The sequence below is a fragment of the Paramisgurnus dabryanus genome, chromosome 9, assembly GCF_030506205.2.
Source record: "Paramisgurnus dabryanus chromosome 9, PD_genome_1.1, whole genome shotgun sequence".
NCBI classification, from domain to species: Eukaryota; Metazoa; Chordata; class Actinopteri; order Cypriniformes; family Cobitidae; genus Paramisgurnus; species Paramisgurnus dabryanus.
In genome coordinates, this window is record NC_133345.1 from 21,128,747 (window position 1) to 21,148,079 (window position 19,333).

The 19,333-nt window shown below is 36.2% G+C and overlaps 1 protein-coding gene across 2 annotated transcripts; it reads left to right on the forward strand.

The window, feature by feature from the left end:
- The first annotated feature begins 868 nt into the window (after positions 1-868).
- On the forward strand, positions 869-18,079 carry malt3 (MALT paracaspase 3). Of its 2 annotated transcripts, XM_065283111.2 has the most exons (15): positions 869-1,192; positions 1,893-1,988; positions 2,307-2,434; positions 2,511-2,643; positions 2,855-3,030; positions 4,868-4,964; positions 5,561-5,596; positions 5,848-6,051; positions 9,359-9,536; positions 10,327-10,401; positions 10,482-10,609; positions 12,666-12,815; positions 15,932-16,089; positions 16,806-16,922; positions 17,172-18,079. In XM_065283111.2, the coding sequence occupies exons 2-15, from the start codon at positions 1,979-1,981 to the stop codon at positions 17,472-17,474; spliced, it is 1,893 nt and encodes a 630-aa protein (XP_065139183.1). In that variant the 5' UTR covers positions 869-1,192; positions 1,893-1,978; the 3' UTR covers positions 17,475-18,079. The 2 variants fall into 2 exon arrangements, with proteins under 2 accessions (XP_065139183.1, XP_073671839.1); XM_073815738.1 differs by lacking the exons at positions 869-1,192; positions 1,893-1,988; positions 2,307-2,434; positions 2,511-2,643 and adding an exon at positions 2,678-2,781.
- Positions 18,080-19,333: the final 1,254 nt, after the last annotated feature.

The following is a 19,333-nucleotide window of genomic DNA, read 5'->3' on the forward strand; positions in this document are numbered from 1 at the left end:
AAGTTAAATTGTGTGAAAAATACCGTGTTTTTTACACGTGAAACATGAACACTTGTTATATTGCACACTGTAAACACAATCAAAGCTTCAAAAACACAGAAAGAATGGGACCTTTAAGTTTACTGGTTGGATGGTGACCGACTCTTCAAGCATCAAAAGGACCCAAAATTGTAAATAACTCTGCTCAACTCGTTCTGTAGGCTACTGTATTTTTTTAAGCCAACTAAAAGCATACAACAGGGTTTTGTAAAAAACTAACTTACATAATCAATTATTTGAAAGCCTTGATCTGTGCCTGAACAATTGTTTAGATTATACTATTAAAGAATGTGTAACAACTAAAACAACAGCGACGTCTACAACATGAATGTATGGAGTACATGTCTTCAGGATACTTAAAAGTTATTTATTAGTAGTTATTTATTTAACACTATTGGGTTCATTTAAAGCTCGAAGGGTATTCTGGTTAGGCTACTATGGGAGTGGATGGTGACCACCTCAGTCACAATCCACTCCCTTAGTAACCAGAAAACCCCAAATCCCTTTAAGAGTCCTTAAATTGTTTTAATCGGATTTTGACAAAGAAAAGTGTTCAAAATGGTGGAAATTATATGCGGTCATAATTAATTAGGCTACAAAAGTATGAATATAGATCTAATTATTTGACATAATATATGAAACAAAGGATATCAGAAGAAAATATCAGTAAATAGTCAGTAAACATAAATCTGTTTTACGTTGTTTGAAAGTTTGAAGCATAAACCTTAGTACAAATTTGATCTCTTGGCGGCGCTATGGTTTAAAACTGTTGCGTGACATGGGTTAAAGTTTGTTTCCTTCAGTGGATTATATTATGGGCTGCGCTGGACTTCCAGTCTGAAAAATAATAGAAAGAGGAACAAGACTTACAGAGACGATAACAAGTGCATACGCACCTTCTTTCAGCTTTGGATTGTTAATTATTATCTAGGATACCTGCTGCTGCCAAGCAAGCAGATGTGCAGGGCGCAGATACACAGAGCACAGTGGTAGTGGGAGGGTCAGACTGGTTTTCTTACGGGAAACATTCATTTTTTTTTGCCTCGCTGAATCGCTGCACGCTGAATATCTACGACCGCACAGATTAACGTTCAGTGCTTGTGACACTTTTCGTCAGCGGGCATACATCTAACAACCACAATGAGTAGGACAGGTGAGTGTAAACATCTACTGTAGTCTACATTACATACATTGCGAAAGAACGACGCGTCAAACTGTTTGGAGAAAGAGTCGTTGATAAAAAAAAAAAGGTTTTTGAGTCAAGATGAATGTAAAGTTTCAAAACGAATGACAATAACAGAAGATACAGTGTATGGAAATTAATATTTTGATAACGCATAGATTTGTTAACTTATTAAAGCTTGAACTTTTAAGTAAATCTTTGTTAAAAATAATGGTGTGTTGTTAAACATTGTGAACGTCGTGTCAGTGCTGTATAAAATTATATTACATGAAATTACAATGTTACTGTGATACTTTTACATTAGAAACCATAAAGATAGTTGTCTAAAAAGGTTTAAAGGGATAGTTCACCCAAAAATGAAAATACTGCCATTATTTACTCACTCTCATGTTGTTACAAATCTGTATACATTTCTTTGTTCTGATGAGCACAAAGGAAGATATTTTGAGAAATGTTTGTAAGCAAACCGATTATGAGCCCCATTCACTTTCATAGTAGGAAAAAAGAATTCCATGCAAGTGAATGGTTTGGTTACAAACATTCCACAAAATATCTTCCTTTGTTGTCATCAGACAACTACATCTTTAAGGGTGTTTAATTCATGGAAAAAGTCTAGTTGGTTTGTGAATGTCAGGCCACAGTTCACACTTCTGTTTTCTTTCATATACAGGTGTTAAGATTTTGAAATGACTGACTGCCTTAAAAAGCAGCACTATTGTGGTCTACGTCCTACTACACTTAAAAGTGGCAGCAGTGATGAAATCTGGTATGTGCTATGTTTTCAAACATTTCTTTTAAACCACCTTAAACCAATTTTGAAAACTATATCCTCCTATATATATGTATGTATGTATGTATGTATGTATATATGTATGTGCTCTTTCATTTCCTATATTCCTTGGAAAAGCAGTGTTCAAATGTTCAACAGCTTGTTTGTAGCATTTTTGTTTACATGTGTCTATGCAGAAATTGACTTAATAATAATAACCCACCCTGAGGAATATTTCCTGGTAGAAAAAGTATGTCACAGTATGTTTTCTGTAGGCTACTGTATAAAGTTATGATTTCTTATTTTTTTGTGCAGAAGACATTTTTATTCTGAAGCAGCCAACGTCTGTGTGTGTACCACCAAACCATGAGGTGACTTTAAGTGTTAAAGCAAAAGGCAATGGTCCTTTGAATTATCAGTGGTTTGATGAAAAACAGAGGGAGGTGTGTACAGTTCATCTCCTTATATTGCAAAAATAGAAAGACAACGTTTTACTGACGATCTGCTTAATTTCTTCAGATGATGGGTGGTACAGGACCTGAGCTTATCGTCTCTCTTCAAAGTCGTGGGCAATTTGTTTGCAGAGTAAATGACCTGCACTGCAATTGTCAGTTTACAGAATGGGTAATCGTGGACATCCAGGCTGTACCAGGTACTTTCCAAAAATTAGCCTCTTAACCAAAAATGGTGCAAAGATTACAGCGACAACAAGCAAGTTGACTTTTCAACACAATGCAATCGATACAGCATAGATAATGTACATAGGATTTTGGACCAATGGGGGTTCTCTGTGGGTCTGACATTATGTGATTAATGAAATATTTTGTGAGCTTTGGCTAAGATGTGACCTTTATGCATATTAGGTGTTTCACACATGTGGAGGGGGGAACCCCATATAGCCATTCACCCCGAAAGTCAGACAGTAAAACAAGGGGAGGCATTCGTTCTTAAATGCAGAGCTATAGGCAACCCTATGCCTACCTACCAGTGGTACAGGAACGGACGACTCCTGCCTAAACAGACCACACAAAAACTCAGGGTATGCCTACAATATGCAATGACCATGTATATTTGTTGTTATATCATCATTCTTTGGCTTGAGGTTGTGCATATATTGCTTATTAGTTATACCACAAGCTGTTGAATGCTTTATTTTGGTTGAGAAATGTTTCACGGGTATGCATTATTTTTCCATAAGCGCGCACCTGACCTGTCAGATGTCTTAAAATAATCAATAATCAACATTTCACAAATTTGTTCGTGAAATGTGCGTACGGACGATTCAACAAAAACGTATACAAAAATGTATTTTAAATGTATGCAAAAACGTAAGAACAATTTGGACCACACGTACACAATAATCATGAACAAGGAAAAAATATATAAAATATATAACACAGATGTATATTATTGGGTTTGTTTTTACAAGCATTTAGAAGAAATTTTAGTATGAAAGTTTTTTGTTGATTCGTGATTTGTTAGTTAAAACGTCCGTACTCCATCTCACGAACAAATTTGTGCATACGCATGCTTAGTGAATAAGACCCATTGTCTGTGGTAACTAGGGTGGCCATCATAGATATATACACTAGATGTCGCCTTCGGGTTCTAAGCATGCGTCAAAACCTCCGCCATCTTGGAACAGGGGTCTTGTCATAGGAAGTAGCTAGGTAAAGCTGCTATCTCCGCCTGTAACTCGAATTCATGGACAATGCCAGACTTTTGTGCAGCATATTGATGTTAAGCCTACTGGCACTCACTATGCATTATAGTTAGAAAAAGTAGATTTTCATAATATCAAAACTTTTATTTTTTCTGGACTCAATGCTAAATACATGTCTGACTGTTGAAACGAACCAAAAAAACCCCCAAGAAAATAGCATTCATGACGATTTATGATGATTTTGTTTTCCCTTACTCCTTTGCCTACAATGACGCCGATGCGGGGTTCCCCTGTTTCAAGATGGCGGCTCTATTTGAGGCACTCAGTCCAATGACCTGCCGTAGCCAAGGCGAAATCTAGTGTATATATCTATGGGTGGCCATTCTTGCCAGTTCCGCCGGACACATCCCGAACTTGTTTTCGGATGCATTCTCCTGGAAGTCGCTTTGGTCGACCACGCTCAAACTGATTTTGCCAAGTGGTTGTTGTTTTCAGGGCAACATATTGTGTTGACCCAAGGACAACATTTCTCTAAATAAAACCTAAACCCACCCCAAACCCTAAAATCACAGGGAAAATGATAAGTGAAGAAAAATGGTCTAGAAACAGCTAATCCTGGCTGTAAGCTTAAACTTAAAACAAACTGTAAACTTATTTCTGAAATCTGATTGGTTGATTGAAATGTTGTCCCAGGGTCAACATAATGTTGCCCTGAGGACATCAACCACTTGGCAAAATCAGGAGAGCCGGTCGACCACATATATGTCATCAAGGTTTAATATTTCGGGTTCAATTTCAGAAAAGCAACCGTTACATTTCAAGGTAAGAATGAAACTACAATGATTGTATGTCTTAAAATAAATAAATCTTAAATTTTTAATGTATTTTAACTGAAATGTGAGAACCTCGATGACCTATTCGGTCGAGCAACGCGACTTGAACCAAAAACATGTTCGGGACATGTCCTGCGGAACTGGCACGAATGGCTACCCTAGTGGGAACTGTGTTATAAGCTGAATAATTGAGCTAAACAATGCACACCCATGGTATAACGCTTTGCGTCGTGCCGCATTACCACCTTAAGTTTGCATGTTTTATTTTCTAATAATTCAACGGCCCGTCGTCAATTATTCCTTACATATTAATCTCTTTGAATTTACATAAGTAAATTTACTATAATCCTAATCTGATAAATCTAATCTTACTTTTATAGATAAAAAATGCAAGTGCAGATAATGCTGGTTCATATCTCTGTGCCGTGTCAAATAGTTTGGATGAGAGATGGTCTGAGGCAGCTGAAGTTGAAATTGGTAAGACCATAATTGCATCATGTTGTAAGATTTCAGTTATAACTATAAAAGAAGTAGTAGAAAACATAAGAAAAGCAAACTTTAATCTTTAGGTCTATGAAGTGAATACTAAGCGTACATACACTCTCAGAAAAAAGATACAAAAGTTGTAACAGGGATGGTACCTTTTAAAAAGGTCCTAATACATACCATTTACGTACAAATATGTACCTTTGATGTACCAGTATGCACCTTTTAGCTAAAAAGTGTGATTTTTAAAAAGGTACCACTCCAGTGACAACTTTTGTACCTTCTTGTACCTTTCTTCTGAGAGTGTATGAGTTCCACTTCAGCTTAAATTTGTAGGTGCTTTCCCCAAATGAGTTCAGAACAATCAGGAACTGAATTTAGAGTATCCGAGAGCCCTATAAGAGCAAAACTTAAGTTGCACTGAAACTAGAGATTTCCACGAGTTTCCCTTTTTCACATGGAACACAGTTTTTATCTATTGTGAAATCAATCATTTATGGATTAATGCCATTAGAAAAAAGAAGCAGTGGTGCTCTAATTTTTTACCTTTCACACAATAAAATAGTTTTTTTTTGTTTTCCCCACAGCACCTCCAGATGAACCATCAACACCCACACTTATTGGTAGGATTTTTTCAGGTTTTTCTTATCAGATGCTAAATATAGCTTCTGTACTTACCTAGGTTTTACAAAATACACCCACCTTTTTCCTTACAAAGCATCATTCACACACCGTTATGGAAAACCTGGAACTAGTATCAAGTTGTATCAAGTATCATGTCATAGAATAGCCATAGAATTTCATTACTTAAAATATGTGCCAGCTTTTTCCCAGTATAACAGTGCATCTTTGTTATAAATCTTCTTTTACTCAGCGACTGACAAAGTGGCACTATTGATCGGCAACCTAAACTACAACCACCATCCTGGTTTGATGGCCCCCATTATGGACGTCCATAAACTAGCCAATCATCTACAACAGTTAGGCTTCAGAGTGGTTTCTCTGCTAGATCTGACCCTTCAGGAAATGCAGGTTGCTATTGAGAAGTTCTTGCAGCTCTTGGGTCGAGGAGTTTATGGTGAGTCACGTGGTGTGGGTTGGGGGAGCCTTTAGGAAATGCGTGCTGTTTTTCACATGACTGCTTCAAGTATTAAACTGTTTAATGTAAAAGAGGAAGTAAGTTTTACACTCAGTTTCAGATCGTTGGAATGTGTTGTGAGGGGTTTGCTTTAAGTTTTTCCGTTAGTGGGTAGTACACACGTGAACTCTGTATACTGTCAAAAACTGACTTATCAGTGTTGCTCTGTAAATATAACTGGACCTGAGTGTCAAGTGTCACGTCAGAGGAACTTCCGTCTGAGTAGGAAAAAGGCTTTTTCCGGTGATACAGTATAAATGTATATCATGCGTCAAAAAACCACAGTGCTTTAAACCAAAGAACTTTCTTCAGAAATGATGTAGTGTGTTGATTGGCTGAGGAGAGAAGTGTGCGCAGTTGCTATTTTTAGCTACAGAAACGTGCTTGTTTTAATCATTTCGATTTAAAAAGGATGCTTAGCCTGAGTTGGACTGTTGTACAGTACTATTTGTAAAGAAGAAACTGTCTCACAATGACTGAGTTGTTGTGACATACAGTAGAAACTGTGAAATTGAAAGTTTTCAGCCATTAGTCAGCTTTGCATGACTTTATATTACTACGTGTCCCTTCGCACTGAAACCAGATTTTTATGGGAAATGCATATAAAGTAATATAACAAAGATACAAAAGATAATCTTTTTATTAACAGTGGTTAATCACTACATCAAAATATGAAACAAATGACATATGTTGCATCATCCTGTGGTGTTGACCTGCCTTCTTTGGTAAACAATAAGCTTAACAATGAACTTAAAGGATTAGTTCACTTTCAAAACAACATTTCCTGATAATTTTCTCACCCACATGTCATCCAAAATGTTTTGAGGAACAAAATTTTTCTCTATATTGTGGACTTCAATGGACCCCAATGGTTTGAAGGTCCATATTGCAGTTTAATTGCAGCTTTAAAGGGCTTTAAACAATCCCAACCAAAGCATAAGGGTCTTATCTAGCGAAACAATTGTAATTTTTGCCAAAATTAAAAAATATATGTACCTTTTAACCCATTTTCGCTTGATGCTGCATGAAGAAACATTACATCTTTTCTTAGTATTTTTTCTGAAAGATAAGGGTATTTATCCTAGAATAACATAGGTTTTAGGCGTTTTAGGAGTAAATGGGTTAACCACAATTTCTCATTTTGCACTGGCTCTGTGATCTTTTTGTAGGAAATTCCCAACTCTACAAGGTCCAGTACTTTTTTATGTTTGTGAACATGTGTTTAGTATGTGTTTCTTGGCCTTATTTCAGCCACTATTAAAGGAATATTCAATTTTCTTAAAAGAAAAATCCAGATAATTTACTCACCACCATGTCATCCAAAATGTTGATGTCTTTCTTTGTTCAGTCCAGAAGAAATTATGTTTTTTGAGGAAAACATTGCAGGATTTTTCTCATTTTAATGGACTTTAATAGAGCCCAACATTTAATACTTAACTCAACACTTAACAGTTTTTTTCAACGGAGTTTCAAAGGACCATAAACGATCCCAAACGAGGCATAAGGGTCTTATCTAGCAATACGATTGTCATTTTTGACAAGAAAAATTAAAAATGTACTTTTAAACCACAACTTTTCGTCTAAGTCCGGTCCAGCGCGACCTAACGTAAATGCGTAGTGACGTAGGGAGGTCACATGTTACATATATAAAACGCACATTTGCGGACCATTTTAAACAATAAACTGCGACAAAGACATTAATTAGTATCAGTTGACATACAACAACGTAGGAACGGTCCTCTTTCAAGACGCTTGTAAACACTGGGGCGGAGTTTCGCGTTCGTCCTCTGTGACCTCTTGACGTCATGACGTATTGCGTGGGGTCAGCTGGCGCATCACGACCGGCTCTACATGACGAGAAGTTGTGCTTTTAAAAGTGTATATTTGTTATTTTTATTGTCAAAAATGACAATCGTTTTCCTAGATAAGACCCTTATGCCTCGTTTGGGATTGTTTAAAGTCCTTTGAAACTCCGTTGAAAAAAAACGTTAAGTGTTGAGTTAAGTATTAAATGTTGGGCTCTATTAAAGTCCATTAAAATGAGAAAAATCCTAAAAAAACATAATTTCTTCTCGACTGAACAAAGAAAGACATCAACATTTTGGATGACATGGTGGTGAGTAAATTATCTGGATTTTTCTTTTAAGAAAATGAACTAATCCTTTAAATATTTTTTTTACTAACCATGCATAAACATAAAGATACAAACATGTACATACATGTAACTCAAATACTATTTTGTTATGTGATATTAGCCATTAATATGTTTAAAGCAAGCGAAAAAACATGTCAAAACATCTGCCAGTGTCCCAAATGGGTTGTTATTTTTGGTGAAAATGACAGTTGTTTAGCTAGATAAGACTTTTATGCCTTGGTTGGGATAGTTATCAGCCCCTTAATGTTTAATGTATTGAAACTGCAATTTGGACCTTTAAATCGTTGGGGTCCATTAAATTGCATCAAATCACTTTAATGGACCCCAACGATTTAAAGGTCCAATTGCAGTTTCAATAAAGAGATAAACCTGGTTTACCTAAAAAAACTAATTTATTTTCAACAGAACAAAGAAAGACATGTACATCTTGGATGACATAGGGCTGAGTAAATTATCAGAACATTTTGTTATGAAAGTGAACTAATCCTTTAACTTTGAAAAATGCTGTATTATTTACAAACCCAACCCACTGGGTTGTTATTTAACCTGTGCCGGGTTGTTTAACTCGAAATACTGGATTGTTTTGACCTATTGTTGGGTCAAATATTAACATTTTCTAGGTTAATTTAACCCAGCGGCTGGATATGTGCCTTAAATTACACACACGCATGTTGGCATATGTGGTTTACAGGGACTTTCCATAGACGCAATTCATTTTATACTGTACAAACTGTTATATTCTATTCCCCTTACCTACCCCAGTCCCTAACCCCAATGTCACAAAAACCTGTTGCCAGTCTTTAAGCTATGAAAAACTACAATTTAGTATGTTTTTTAGCGTTTCAGTTTATGGGGACACATATAATCAATATATAATTATATAATAAGTATGTAATAACAAACAGAAACAAATTCTGCTTGCTCAGTTGTAAGGTAGTTGTAAATTTCTCTGTATTTAAATTAATAGCAGTGATGCACAAGAAGATAAGGAACTGTAAAAGTCAACCAACACTGATGATAGAACAAAGACAAAGGATAGAGGAGCATAACCGTGTCACACTTAATGTAAACTTTAAATACTTACTCTTTCAGCTGTTTTTTACTATGCTGGCCATGGTTACGAGCACTCGGGCAGAAATTACCTGGTGGCTATTGATGCTCCTCGACCCTACAAAACAGAAAACTGTGTGTGCGTACAGAGAGTGATGCACAGTATGCAGGAGAGACAAGCCCAGCTGAATGTTATTCTTCTGGACACCTGTAGGAAATGGTAGGTCTGAAGTAACACAAAGTATCATTGTCAGTAGAAAATAACTGCTAGTGCAAAAGAACTAATAATCAAACGATCCCGGACAAATCCCAGACCATTTTCCACATGTTTTCCATAATGTCTCCAATTTTTTTTTGCTTAAGTCTAGATTGCATTTAAAGGGGACAGAGAATGAAAATCCATTTTTACCTTGTCTTTGTTGAATAATGGTAGTCTACCCGCATTCACGAACATACAAAAAGTGCTAGACATGCTAAACATCTCAGTCTCATAGAAATTCCTCTTTTCGAAATGTCAGCCAGAAAACAGCCCAATCTGAAAATATGATGCTTATGACATCACAGGCATCTAACTGCCCCTCCACTTTAAAATAATTGGCTACATTTTTTGAGTGGCAGCAAAGTCAGCCAATCAGTAATGAGATTGCAAGTTAAGCCAGTAGGGGGAGCCAAATAGGTGCAAAACCACTTGTTTAAAATCCTCCACCCTAATAGAGCTATCTGAGAGAGGTTTTTAGGAAGCTTCTAAGGCATTACAGACCCAAACAAAAAAATTTTGTCTACATGTCACATCACAGAACAAGAATAAATACCCCGTTCAATCATTCTATGTCACCTTTAAGATTGCTAAGGTCATAGGGTTGATTATAAATGAAAGCACATACTGATCATTTGGAAGCTTGGATGCACTGTAACTTGCTTTGTGAAAAAGTGTGTCCGAAATACATAAATGTAAATAGATTTAAGATTCTTTTTCAGGAGAATAATCTAAATGATTTTGTCTCTATTAGGTATGACCAGATAGGCCCTGCATCTCAAATAAAGCCATCGGCTCCTCTGGGCAACACAGTGTACGGATATGCCACGTGAGTAATCAAATATACTGTAGAAAACACCTCTTTGAAATCCCAATTGAAACATCTAAAAAAAAAATGACTTTTAACAGGAGTGAAGATGCAGAAGCGTTCGAAGTCCAGGATGGTGGCAAGAGCACAGGAATTTTCACCAAGTATCTGAACAAACATATCTTGGAGCCACAGAGGGTGACCCATGTCTTGGAGCTGGTCTCTGAGGGTAAGCATTACAGCCGTCTTTTAACACTGCTTTATTGTGACTCTGTCTAAGTGGTGCAGATCCAAGGTCAGTAGATTTGTGGGACATTTGTAGGTGTGTTGTAAGGGAAAAATACTTAATTTAATTCTGGTATGTGAGATGCTACAAATAAATATTTTTACTTTCCTTTCAAAACCCATGCCCAATGTGGATCAATGTTGCCTACTTTAGTCCAATGGACATTACACTCTTTTTGAGAAGTTAAAAATATCAGAAAGTAGTTTATTGCATCATTGAGTTCTGCAAGTACAGCAAATGTCCACAGTTCTTTCCCACAGATTCCTCGATCACAAAAGTACACTCCATTTTGTTTTTCAATCATCAGAAATTTGGTACTTTTTTTTGTAAAAGAGGGAAAAATTACACTTTGAAACAACTGAACAAATCTAGAGTACAATTTATATTTAAAACACAGCATGTAATTGCTCATACTTGTATTTGTTAAAACACTTTGAGATTGTAATGAGCATTATGTACACTGAAATATACTGTGTGATTTTACTGAAATGAATGATCAAAATAAACATAAAATAACAAAAAAAGAAAAAAAAGAAATTTGGTACTTTATATAAGGCAATAGTGTCTGTTTCTTTGGCATTTTTTTTACTTTCATTTAATGTTGTTTGCAGAACAGATTTACAAAACTGCAAACATTTAAATGAGTGCTTGGAATTTGTTTAAAGTATAACAACATCTACAGAGAAAAACTGAAATTTTGAATTTTCTAGGAAGCCTACTGTACCTCTGGCCAACCTGATCTCATGAATTTCCGTGGGATGGTCACGGAATTATTTGCTTACTTTTCTGTGGCATTCTCACGTATCTCCGCATTTTTCCGTGGCCCTACCACAGACTTTCTTTTCTGTGGCATTGTCACGTATAGGTTACTCAACTGTTTTATCTTATTTTCTTACCATTGTCGCTTCGGTTTAGGGTTAGATTTACATAAAATGACATCCTTACCCAAACCCAACTCTAACCCCAATGCTAGGCGAAAATTTTTAAAGTTTAGAAAATATAAAAGAATAAATAAGACAAAAATTGTTCCTTAGGGTACACAATTGGTCCTTAGGGTATAATATTGTACCCCATAAGGTACAACATTTTAATGTGTTGTATACCCATAAAGGTACAAAAAGGTACCTTTTAGGGTACCACCCCAGCGACAGAAAAAGGAACAACTTTGTACCTTTTTTTCTGACAGTGTAAACCGGAGCGACAATGGTTTGAAAATAAGAAAAAGCAGTTGAGTAACCAATCCGTGAGAATGCCACGGAAAAGAAAGTCCTTGGTAGGGCCACGGAGAAATGCGGAGATCCGTGAGAATGCCATGGAAAAATGAGCAAAAAATTCCGTGACTATCCCACGGAAATTTGTGAGATCATGTTGCTCTGGCACCACTCATGTGCATTACTTTATTTACAAAAGGCAAAACTACTTTTTTACTGTTTCATAATCCTACATTGCATTAATGTACAACCAACAGATCTAACATATATGTTAATGCCAACTTCTCTAAATGTAGCATTTCAAGATATAACAAGATCTTGGCATATTATATCGTGTGTCAAAGGATGAAGTGAGATGTAGTAAACAAGGTCATAGTGTTCTTCTTGGTTGCCAACGACTAGCTTCTTTCCTTAATCCTTAACCTCCTTCATGGCACGATGTGAATATGGATTTTATATTTTAATGGTTGTTATAATCCCTACTCTTCTCCCAGCAGATCTGTTGTCTGTTTGGTAACAGCTTTTTGCTTTGTATATTGTAGCTACTAAAGCATTTGACCTCATTATCTGGCTACTGCTCTCAGGTGGGGAAATTTAACCTAGAGCCTTTGACCTAGAAGTGCACTTATATAACTTCCCACTTATATCATGAATTTGCTGAGAGATGTTGCTCTGATAGCTTCCCTTTCATTGTTGAGAAAAGGCAAAAATTGGTGAATATACTTTTACTTTAAAATAGGAAGTGTCCTATGTAACTCATTTTTATTTATTTTTTGTATAAAATACAGATCTGGGAAAGGATCCATTGGTTCGTGGCAGGCAGGTTGTAGAAATCAAGCACACACTAACAGAGCCACGGGCGTTGACCGATCCCGTTAAAACATCAGGACATACAATGGAGCTCCGTCAGAGAGACGCTTGTTGGAAACAGGCTAATGGTAAACATAATTTAACTAATTTTATCTCTCATAAGTATGTCCTTTCTATTGCCTGACTATTTATATTGTGTAAATTGTGTGACTTTTGCTTTGTGCAAAAATTAAGGTATTGTAAAGGACCAAATTACTTTTTCATAATCATTTACTACCCTCACGGTGACCCCTATAACTAAACAGGCATGTTTTGCTTTTGCACAGTACCTTTACTGTTTCTATTAGCATAATCATTTGACATGTATTTGTTCTCAAAGTACAAAGTAGTTTTTTTTTTATCATGAAATGACTTAAACCTCATTCACACAGACCTCTGGTCCCAGAAAATACCCGTAAAATTGCCAGACAAGCGTCTGTGTGAACAAAAACTCGTTCCGTTAATCTTCTGGGATCGTTGCCGGAAAGAGGACCTAGTAAGATACGCGGGTAACCCTCTGTGTGAACAAGAATGCCATAAAGGGCGTGTCGAAGTGAGGACGCGCGCGTCATCATCACAACACAAGTTATGGTTCAGCTCCTTACAACGAGAGATAACATGTATATAAACATTCACAACGAGAAATGTTGCAAACTAACATGTATATAAACATTCACCACGAGAAATGTTGCAAACTAGATTGAAGCAGTTATCAGGAAATGATATATGAGACGCATAAACAATGACGCACGTGCCGTAGTGAGGACGCGCGTGTCATGGCAACATGAAGTTGGTTCAACTCTTTAAAATCAGGGATTTACAACATTCACTACGAGAAATGTCAGCATACTAGACTGAAGCGGATATCAGGTAAGTTAGCTCGTTACTTACTGCGTTGAAACGGAGATCATTCAGCAGCATAAAAGAATATCGCGTCACGTGCTCATTTGAGCTATAATAAACGAAAATACCCGCATGTCATCCCAACGAGATATATTGTTCAGCTCCTCAAAATGCGGGTTTTAAATGCATATAAACAATCACGATGAGAAATGTCTGAAAACTGTATCAAAGCAGAAATCAGGGAGCTTGTCAAATATACACTCTGAAGCTGAGATCATTCACCAGAATAGAACTGTGCATTCACGCGCTCCTTTGTAGTCTTATCATAAACAAAAATGCACGCGAGTTGTTTCTGGAGAGAGAAATAATAAATAATATGCAAACTTCAGACGCTGCGTAGAAGAGAGGGCGGGACTTTCAACATGTCACGTGTCTTTCCGGGACCATCAGATGCCGTGTAAACTTGGCAGTGTGAATGAATAAAATATCAAGCGGTCCCGTAAAATTCCAGGATGCCTGTCCCGTGTATCTTACGGAAAATCTGTGTGAAAAGGGCTTTTGTTTCTATGTTTGACATCAATAATGATGGAGCTGATGTATAAAAGTAAGGCAAAGATTGACCCACTAAAGCTTTTACAGTCAGTATTGGCACTTAAAAGTCATCCATCACCAGTAACTTACTCACAGTTTTTAATTGTGACATACACTCTTTTGCTTATATGGGTTAAACTGTGATTCATGACTCATGGAAAGAGCAGTGCTAAAGGATCATTCATAAACCACATCTCTGTATTTAAAGGAAGTAGACATCCTTCCGGGGGGGGGGGATAACCACCAGTGAGCTGACTAATTTAATTTTTAATTTTAAACCGTGACATTTTCCTTTTTCTGTTTCCATTTATCATTGAAATATTACAACTACTAGAATCTGTCATTTAAATGTGAAAATCCCATTTACATGATTTTTAATATCCACCTATGATGAAGTAAATATCCACCTTATTTTTGACGTAAATGTGGGTGCAGTCATCTTTGAGCTCTTTTATGTAAAATTTCCGGTGAGCCACTAAAGCCAATGGTAGTCATATTGCGAGTGACACAAGTTTGTTCATAAAGAAATCCAGAAAGCCCCCCATAATTTAGTGGTTGCCATAACTGCTGGTACAAATGCAGTAAATCTCTATAAAACATGCACCAGAGCTGAATGTGGATGTGGTGCATGTGCACCCATGATCTGTATTCACACATCCATCTAGTTAAACCTTTTATAGAAACTGCCAGTAAACAATGAATACAATAAATGTTCAGAATCAACTAATATTATGCTGATAAAATATGCTTATTTAGCTGGCTTATGTATTATTTTTTACATTTAACAAAAACAATACTGAATAAATGTAATTGTTTAATATGTTTATTATGGTCTGTTTAAATAACTTACAATGTTTTGAATAAGAAAGATGCTGCTGACTGTCGGACAGTGTGATAAGCTTGACGTGCCACCACAGAAACTTAATTTAAATAATTGAACATATCTTCTTGTGTAGGCCTACAGTATATCAGGTCACTTTTCATTTCATCCTTCAACAGGGTTATACATGGCAGGTGTAGTAAATATTTACCATAACTGTTTAATCATGTTTGATGCTTCCACGACGACATTGATTTCTACTGGCCAGCTATTGAAATGAAAGTCTCGCACAAAAAAGTAATTACGTCACTTCCGCATTCGAAAATAAGGTGGAAAGGATTATCTGGGTACAAAAAATATGCAGAAAGCATCTATAATTTTCTTCATCTATAACCTTCAGTGCATAGATTATATGGTAACACTTTACAATAAGGTTGTATAAGTTAACATTAGTAAATGCATTAACTAACATACAGTATAATTTTTCAGCATCAATTAATTCTTGTTACTGTTAGTTAATGTCAACACAGTTGTTCATGTTGGTTCATGGTGCATTAATTGAAGTTAATAGTTACAATGCTTGATTTTATAAATGTATTAGTAAATGCCGAAATGAACGTGTACTAAGATTAATAAATGCAGTAGTAGTGCTGTTTATTGTTAGTTCATTCTTTTTCTGAATGAGCACTTACTTTACTTTAAATTCTTACCAATGTCTTAATCAGCAGCATTATGTTAGTTACCTTCCGCAACATTAGCTTGCATGTTATCAAACTTGTACTAGTACTAATACTTAATTAGTGCCCAATCTCCACACCCACATAATAAGTTAAGTGCGGTAAGCCAGAAATTGCGCTATTTAGCAATGTAGACCTCTGTCACAACAATGAAATGCTTTTACATTGCTCTGTTTTTTTACCGTACTTATGTGTTTTGTCATATTTTTCTCAGTTCTTCCTGCCCGGAAGTTTCTGAACTTTCAGGATGGTGGCGTTCAAGTGGAGCTCAGTTTCTGTGCCTTGTTCTCAAACGTCCTCGTTGTTTTCGGCACAGTGAGAAACATCGGTGCCGTGGCCCAGCCGTGCACTCTGCAACTTGAAAGTGAACCAGTAAGTCAATGCTTTTTATGTCCTCTTTGATGACACACTTGCACAAAGTAGATATGAGAGTCTAAGTATCAAAGCCAAATAAGAGATGATTGTTTTTCATAGTGTTTATGTAGGTATTAGGCCCAAGGTTATAAATATAATGTAGGGAAATGATTAATATACTGGTAGGTTTAGACACACAACAATTTAGTGTACTAAAAAGCTTAAAAAATTGCATTGGCATGCAATCTCAGTGTAATGTGATAACATGCACATGATTTCTCTGATATTCTATGTATTTTCTTTGCAATGATTTATTTATTATTTTTTTACTTAATACATACTCAATATCTAAAACATTAAAGATCATTCGATTTTTTTCTACTGTCTGCATTTTTATTACAAGAACAAGAAGTATAGGAAAAGTGAAGGAAAACTATGAGTGTACTGACCTCTAGGGGTAAAAACGTTTTATGTTAAATTTTCATAGGTTTCATTACAGGGATAGTTCACCTAAAATAAAAAATTTTTGTCATCATTATTCACTCTCAATTACGCAATTGAAAGAAAGATATTTCGAGGAATGTTTGTAACCAAATTGATGAGAAGCCTGGTTCCTCAAAATATCTTCCTTTGTGTTTATCACAACAAAGAAATGAATACATGAAAGTGGGTAAATAATGGGTGAACTGTCCCTTTATATGGAAGTTATTACAGCAGTATACCTCTGTGTTTAGGTGATGCAGGACATTTTGTCAACTTGTGGCAGATTAGAAGAAATGGATTCTCTGCTTATGTGCAGTGGAGGAACTCCTGACTGCACCCTCAGGTTATGTTGCCTTCAAAGGCTTCAGGTAAGCCTACATCTATTGTTTCTCCTCATTGAAATGTGAAACACATTCAAAAACATGATGTGAATATTTTTATGTAAGTTAAAGATCATGCAGCAGGATAAAAGTGCACAACAAGGAAATTAAATGTTGGTGCTGTGTTAGGTTGATCAGCTGAAAACCACTAAAGTAGAATTATGCATTATAGCATGATTGAAATGATTTTTGGGGACTTAATAAAACTGCATTAAATGAACTTCTGAAACTTTCCAGGGATCGCTGGTCATCAAGGTGCGCCTGAAATACATCAATAAAGAAACTAAACAACAGCTGACTGAAATCAAAGAGTTAGACATAGGCAGGCCACTCATTGCCTCCTGCAAGCTAAACCAGATGGGGCTAGCGGACAGGAGACAAGAAGGTCGTGTCCATACTTTGGGCCACATGTCTAACATCAGAAGGACCCATCATCAAAACCATCCTCGACCCTACACACGCAAGGCAGAGAATAAATTACTGAGCAGCAATGAACCGGAGGAGAATGATGAAAATGACTCTAGCGAATTCACTATGTGATGTACCTTGCATTTATAAACATGTAATACAGTACGGCATTGTTTTGATGCAACATGGGATTTTTTCTGACATAAACAGTTTTCTTTTTGCTTACTAATTACCAATTATTATGTGTGTGTGCGTGTGTGTGTGTGCGTGTGCGTGCGTGTGTGGGTTGGTCTATGTGGTTTACGAGGACAAGAATAGTGTATAATGACATGTTTATTATGCTATAAAGGTGGTTTACGGGGACACAGAGAGTGTCCTCATAAACGGAAAAGCTAAAAAAACATACTAAATGGTAGTTTTTCATAGATTAAAGACTGGCAACAGGTTTTTGTGACATTGGGGTTAGGGACTGGGGTAGGTAAGGGGAATAGAATATAACAGTTTGGACAGTATAAAATGCATTGCGTCTATGGAGATGTCCCCGTAAACCACATACACCAACATGTGTGTGTGTGTGTGCATGTGCGCGTGTGTGTGTGTGTGAGAGAGAGAGAGAGAGAGAGAGAGCGCTGAAAGGAACAAGTTCTCATGAAAATATATATTTATACTAATTAATTGTAAAATCAAATCAAGTTTAATATTCATACAGGTATAACCAATAAAGCGCTACTACTGGATTTTTCCTGTGTGTGTTATTTATTTTATCCACTGGCAGGGAGAGGATTATTGCCAATGCTGTATTCTATCCTTAATTTGAACTTAGGTCAGCAATCATTAACAATTTCAAATCATTTAACAGGGTTTCCACACATTAGTTAACTTCAAATTCAAGGACCTTTCAAGGACTTTCCAGGTCCAATACCCTCAAATTCAAGGACTAAATGTGGGGACACATTTCAAGTAAGTGCAAGGTTACATCGTGTTACCTTTTAAGATACATTGTTACAGTTCCCTTTTGAGGGAACTCACGCTGCGTCATTGCCATGACACTTTGGGGACGCCTCCAGGGGTAGGTGCGTCTGAATGTGTATATCAAATTCAACCAATGGTGAGGCTTAACGACAAAGACAGGGTGAAGCGGAAGCCAGGAAGTATATCGCTATCTGAAATATTGCTAAAGACGGCGTTACAGGGACGCAGGAAGTATGGCAAGGGAGACGCAGCGTCTCGTTCCCTTCTCAGGGAACAACAGTTACATATTATGTAACCTGAGACGTTTTCATGTTTCAAACACAACTATGCAAAAAAGCATTTTGGTATGAATCAACATTCGCATACAGAATATATAAGCATTTAAAGTGAACAGTTTAGCACGTGTGCTTAAAAGGCTAGAATTTTTTATGATATTATCCTACACTACACAGGGAATAATATGGAAACTTCTTGTATAAAATAGATTAAAGCACTTTTAATGACCTGTATCTATGTATGTATATATTTTTAAAAACTTCCCAGGGCCTTGAATTTTTCCCCCAGATTCACAAACTTTCAAGGACCAGTGGGAACCGTGATTTAAAAATAAATTAAAGAAGCACAGAAAAGTATTTCGCAAACAACCTACATTGCAAATAATTATATAGTTGCTATTTAACTAGTTAATTATAATCTGGCAACACTGTCCCTTAAAGCCAATACATTGTTTAAAGTGTAATTACTAATTTCAGTAGCACAAAACTATATAAAGCAATAATGTAGTATAATTTTTACATTTACTGTAGTAACTATTGTAGTATGCTGTAATATATTATAGGAATCACTACATTTTTTATAATATATGTTATTGTATTTTGTAGAATTAATTATAGTTGCGGACTATAATAAATGTAGTATTATTTTTATACCATTGTAGGGTTTAAAGTCACAAAAGTATCAGGAATTTTACTACAGTTTACTATAACAAATTCTATAGTGTACTGCATTATTTTATGTGG